Source organism: Dermacentor silvarum, chromosome 3 (genome assembly GCF_013339745.2).
Source record: "Dermacentor silvarum isolate Dsil-2018 chromosome 3, BIME_Dsil_1.4, whole genome shotgun sequence".
Classification (NCBI taxonomy): domain Eukaryota; kingdom Metazoa; phylum Arthropoda; class Arachnida; order Ixodida; family Ixodidae; genus Dermacentor; species Dermacentor silvarum.
In genome coordinates, this window is record NC_051156.1 from 128,353,564 (window position 1) to 128,360,022 (window position 6,459).

Sequence of the window (6,459 nt, forward strand, 5' to 3'; positions counted from 1 at the left end):
GGTGTAGGCAGGCGCTTATATATGTCCACAGAGACGTCGGCATGAACGTGTCCGAAGTCATTGACCGCTTCACTAAACTTCCCCGCCGAGTGAAGTTTGTCCTTTAGATAGCGAAGCGGCAAAAACCAATGCAAGTAAAAGTTCTGTTCCTTCAGGTCCATAAACTCGTAATTATGAAAACATATGACTGTTCATGAGCTTATAAAACCGCAGAAATTTTCGCCGTTTATTCAAACAGTTACCATCATGATCAATATTATCGTGTGAAAACGAAAATTACGAGGAGATCAATAACCACTTTTTACCGACCTTGTTTATTGAAAGCCCGGCCCTCGCGGCGTTTCCCAACAAACACACTCGCATATTGGGTAGTTTAACTTGCCGCATCATCTGTGACTTTCGTTTGCTCTTTTCTTTCCTTTTTAGCTACCCGCTTTTACTTCTTTTTTGAACCGAAGCAATAGCCTTCCGTAATTTTGGGTGCAGAAAACTTGTCGCCGCTCTGCAGGCAGTTAAATTACACATTTCGTACTGATTTCTGCATTATTCCTGTATTATCTACCCATATGGCGCTATCGCGACCGCCGCATGGCCCAAGTACATATCACGAGTTACTTTCAGACATAGCGCAAAAAAGTACGCACAACACACACGAAGACACGACAGACGCGGACGAGCGCTACTACCAACCGTTTATTTCAGTCAACAAACCCTCCGATTTATAAGGTGAACCACGTGCACCAGTGTCACGCCCCTTTCCCATGCGAGGTGATAAAAAGAAATCCAAAAATGTTAACAGTACTATCTGCCTCAGGCAACAGAGTTCAAATAGTTCAGTTCGGCACTGTGCAAAAGAATTGACGCTTCGCTTATACAAATATCTGAGTTCTTGTGGATGTAGAATGCTTCTAGAGCCACTCGAGCCGTGTAGTTTGTTGATTTGCCTAAAATAGTGGTCTCATAAAACCGTGCCTCGCAACCACACGTAATGATGTGGGCAACTAAGTGTGCATACTTGTCCTCTTTTTTCTTAACTTTTAGCGCATGCGCCCTGAGCCGGTTGTTTATGCACCGTTCGGTTTGGCCGATGTACACCTTCCCGCACAACAAGGGGACGAAGTATACCATTCCCGTCGCACACCCCACAAAGCGGCTATCATGGCTGGTTTGGCAACCTCCTTTCCTGTCACCGCAAATTAGAGGGCAGAGCCTGGATAGCTTATTAGGAGCCGTGAAGACCACAGGAATACGATGCCTGTTCGCGACCTTCTTCAGGTTGTGCGAGACCTGATGCATATAAGGCATGTATACGGGTCTCGCCATCCATCGCTGGGTCTCAGCCCTTTCTGCTCCAGCTCTGTTCTTTACCCTCTGCAGGATAGACTCGGCCACCACAACAACAAGCAGCTCAGGGAATCCCGTTGTGAATAGGCGACCAATCTGATTGTCAAAGCTATGCTGCATTGAATGCGGGCATGGCTTACGGAGCGCAGCATCCAGACTTTCTAATGCGATGCCCCTTTTTACTACTTTAGAGTGGGCAGAGTCAAAAGCCAGGAGACACTTCTTAACCCGTGGGAGGTACTCTCAGGAAACATGGCCTACACTAAATTTTAGCCTGAGATCCAGGAATTGTAACCCCTCAGTTCCAAGAAATTCATGAGTGAAACTCAAACCCCGCCCAGCTTGAATAAAAACATATAAAAATACTCCCAGGGGCAGTGACGCCGTCCTCTTTCTTTAAAAGAATGAAAAAGTCATCGACGTACCGAAACACTTTGAATACCTTCCCTCCATTATAAGCCAAATCAAGCGCACTGTCAATATCAGCTAAAGATATGTCGCATATAATCGGAGCCACGCATGACCCAATAGACACTCCTCTACGTTGCAGAAAAGGCTGCTCGTTAAAAACACTAAATGTTACACTAAGATAAAAGTCTAAAAGCGTTAAATTATGAACCGACAAGCAAGCAGAGTTTTGGATATCGCATTCGCCACTGTGTTCAATGCACTTCCTAACAGCAACTAAAAGCTTATCTTGAGGTACTGAATAAAACAAGTCCTCAACGTCGACAGACAAGCCATAATCTATACTCTCGTTGTGTTTCACATATTCAGTGACTTCTTCAGATTTCCTCACGCGGAAAGGATCAACAACCATGAGTCACTTAAGGCTCTTCAGTAAAAACTGACTAACATTCTTCTGAAAGGGACATCTACCTTCTGTGTTTTTGCAGAAAAGAAAACCTTCAGACTGTTCCCCTTACTATTTCTAATAGCACTAGCAAGAGCATTCAATTCGACGCCCTTACAAAATTTGATGAACTTAGTATTAACCCTCACGGCACTTTTCTAAACAGCCACAAAGTTCTTGTCCACTGCCGCTTGGGCTTTTTCATTGAACGTGCCTTTGGGCATCACAACAAATCCACTTTCCTTGTCAGCTTCTAGGAGAACCAAACTGTCCTGCCAGACTGAAAGTAACTATGTTAGACCAACTAGCCCAACAGGCGGTCCTTCCGGAACATATCACGATTTCTGCGATCGTAGTTTTGTTCTTGCCTGGATCGTCTGTCTTTCTAGGCGTAAAGCTACTACTATGTGTGACTGCGCAACATGTCTATTTGTCTCGTTTGCCGCATCACATACAGTGACGTTTGCTTAAATTCGTGGATTTATTGGATACTGGTCCCCAGAAATATATGTTTTATTGGTATTGGTCCCCAGAAATACATGTTTAAATACATATATTTAAACATCTTGTTGCGAGGCTTTGTGTGTACAAACAGTGCATTTTGTTACCAGTGACACTTTTGTGCCCTTTATCAACTTGTAACTTGGCACTTGTATATTCCATTCTATTTTCGCATTTCTAATGCACATCTTGCAGAACTCCTGCTTCTTATGTGTACTCACTGTTGCGACTATATTATCGGTGTAATTACAATACACGACCGGTAACAACTGCTCATGCGCAATCTATTGCAACGAAGGACAGCGTCATTGAGGTTTCTCCCTGGCCGTTGCATATCTACAGTCACGAGCAAAAGTTTGTGGATCAAAGGTATGGTATGATGGTATGATAAAACTTTATTACGGTCCCTCGGAACGCGCGTCAGCACGTAGCGGGTCGCTCCCACGTCGGTACAGAAAGTCCGATTCTCTCTGTTGCCACGATTTTATTTTTTTTCCTTCGCAGCCTAGGCATTCCGGCTGAAATCAAGAGCGCAAGCCTACGTGCGCGTGTTGGACCAATACAACGTATTAAGCCAATTCGGGGCCGCGCAACTGCGCTTGAATATATTTAAATTTTTTGCTGATGCCATGGACTGCAAACTTCTGCTCGCGACTGTACAAAAAAGTAAACAAGGTTCTTGAACGTCAAAGATTTATCAAAATATGTGTGCTCAACTTGTTCTTTTCATGGCATTTACGTTTTTCACACCAGCTGTATGCACTGCTTTGCTGGTTTCGAACTGTTTTAGTTCTAAAGTTCGTGTGATATTTTCTTTACTTAATAAATAGACAAAAAAAAACGCCGAAGCATTGATATCAGTTATTTATGCCACAATTTTTGGGACATACGAATATATGCTTTTGTGAAAAAATACATATTTTACTTGACAGTTAATTAGCATTCAGTATATAGTTCGTTTGCATCCTTTCATATACAATGACATTGGCAATGGCAATGCAGTTATTATTGATGCATTTGATCCCTCGACAAATTCTATAAGGAGGAGCCCCTCTCCGACCAAAATTCCTGGCTATGCCATTGTGCAGTGAAACAGGTCTTTGAACACTGACCAGATACAGATGATTTTCTGCATTTACACCCGTCGCTTACCAAGAGCCGCTCTTCCAAGATTCTGCACCCGCTTTCTCGAAGCGGGGCTGAGCCTCTAAACGCCTATCAATAGCGACAAAACTGCTGATTCACACTAGACTAGCTGGCCGCTCGTCTTATACGCGCGGCGGTTATCAGATAAGCCATTCCTGACTCGCGCTCGCCCATGCTCGACGGTGAAAGCTGTTGGCGTGGTCCTTTTTTTATTTTTTATTTTATTGTTAAAACGTGTATTCTGTGATCGTCCAGTACACTTCGTGCGTCATCGCGCGAATTTCGAATCTTAAAGGTCCGTACGCCACGTGGTGTAAAAGCTGTGAACTAAAGGCGATGTCCGGAATTGCTGGGGTTGTCTCGAGCATAGTGCGCTGCGGCCATGTTCTCCTTCTCTTTCCTTAACGTCCCATGTACACGGTACGGAGAGGAGGCGAAGCACGTGGCTGCTAGGCAACGCGCAGTGACGTCTTCTCCGGGAGCTGTTTTAGTTCGCAATATGTGGCGTAACCAAGCGCTTAAACATATCCGCTGTTAAATGTCTTGAAAGCGAGGTCAGAGGAGACAGACCGATGCCCGATATCCGGCTAGCATGGTGTAGCACATCGGATGTAAATTGAATAAAATTTACACCTGCGTTTCACATACGACGAGAGCTGTGTGTACAAATTCCAAACGAAGCCCTAATTAGGCGGCTTGGTTTGAAGACGACTCCCAGTTTTCTGATTGGGGTTGCCGCTTTTGCTGAGGAAGTTTTGAAAAAAATACTATATTTCCTAAGTTATGGTTATTCTCGATGTGTATTGCACATATGAATAAAAAATTAATATTTTGGAGGTGGTTTATACGTCCCGTCATCAAAGAGCTAAACAGCTAGATAGCTAGACAACCAGGGAAAAGTTGGCCTGGGACAATGCCAAGAATGCCATTTGCATTAAAAAATTCAATCTGTGAGACAGTTGCTGGAAATTAGAGGCAAATTAAGGCATCAGTGTTTCAGAAGTGTTTGCGCCATGAGGGCAAGACGTGATGGCTTAGCAGAAAGACAGCACTGTCGAGACGAAAGACAAGTGTGGTTGCCGCACCTGCTCCGTAAACGCAACAAGAATACGAGACTCTAGCTGATGCCTGTGTTTTCTGGTCTTAGGAGAGCGTTGAAGATAATGTTGTATAGACGTTCTTGATCATGACCAGTGACAATGTCTTAGGTGTTGCTGTTCCTGTGCGAGTAATTGTTTTGGACCAAAGAAAGAGATTGAGGTGAAAGTCGGGAGCACTAATTTAAACGCGAGAGGTGCCGGAAATTCTTGGGTAGCCTTTCGCACCCGAACACATACCTTTCTTAAAAGAAGAGATGTGATATTCGAAGTAGAGCAACATAAAGAGTTTTCTTTTTTCAGATCAGTAAAAAAAAAAAAAAAAACTTCGGCACTTTTCAATAAATCATTGCTAATTTTTATGCCCTTCATCTATACGGAACTCCTACGAGTAAAGGAGACACTTTATTCTATCCCTGTGAGTTCCGTTTTAACAGATTTTACTATATATCAAAATGCTGGCACGCCCACGAATGAAACTCGTATTTGCATCTATCTCACGCTGCACACAACGTAGCTTTCGAATAATTCGCATGCTGTATCTGTTGCAGCGAGACAGCAAGATACTGCGGCGCAAAATTCTGTTGCACAGCGGATGCCCTACTAAGCGAAAGTATTAGCCAAAAGCATTTCGCCTTAGGTGACGATATACAGCTTAATATTGTTTAACAAGACAATCCCCAAGCGTGCAACACAAAAATAATACAAAACAAGGGTGGAAAAGAAGCATTTGTGCAGCGCAGCAAACAGCTTTTCTCGCACAGCGAAGCGCCGTTGCAGCCCAGCATGGTGGCTGAAACTGGCCAGACTTGTTAGATGGCGGCACTGTCTCATGAAGATGACGCCCACAGCGCACGCATGTCATAAATGTCTGGCTGGTAGAATGACCTGAGTACGACGATAAACATGTGTTCGGGGCCAGTACTCGATCACAAGAGCACCAGCCAGAAACAAGCCAATTTAATGATTGGCTTTGTGGAGTTGTAGCAACTATTATCTTTCGCAAATCGTAAGCAGACTTTCTGGTTCAAAAGTTCTCAACTATGAGGCTACAGAGCTATGCCTGTGACCAGGGCCAAACCATACTCCAAAACATTTAGTTTTTTTATGGATCCGGTTTAGTGCTTTCCATTTCCTCTGCTTGCGTGGAGGCCTATGCTCGATTTCACTTAATGATGTGAAACAAACCTCTCGCAGTGCGCGATTGCCATGTTTCCACCCTAAGCAGCTATACACTTTTGTTGTTTTTGTGTAATTTTATTTTTATTTGAAGCATTGTTAGAGGTAAGCACCTGTATGGCTCGGGTTCAGTGTTCTCCGCTTCCTCTGCTTGCGCAGCGGCCTATGCTCGGTTTCATTTATTGTCTATAAACAGGTCTTTTATAGCGCACGATTGCCATGTTTCCGCCCTAAGCACCTACACATATTACAAGCATTGTCACCGGTAAACGCCCGTTCCTCCATTGTTCGATCTCTCCTGTGTACGCGTGCTGATTTAAAGGTCTTATTAACAAAGCC

The 6,459-nt window shown here is 43.9% G+C and overlaps 1 protein-coding gene across 1 annotated transcript in view; it reads left to right on the forward strand.

Annotated features, from left to right (window-relative positions):
- The window catches only part of LOC119444774 (glutathione S-transferase D1-like), an 11,872-nt gene extending 10,441 nt beyond the window's left edge, over nt 1-1,431 (forward strand). The window contains exon 4 of the mRNA XM_037709121.2: nt 1,378-1,431. Within this exon, the coding sequence (XP_037565049.1) occupies nt 1,378-1,431 (54 nt within the window). The remainder of the gene's footprint in view (nt 1-1,377) is intronic.
- Nucleotides 1,432-6,459: the final 5,028 nt, after the last annotated feature.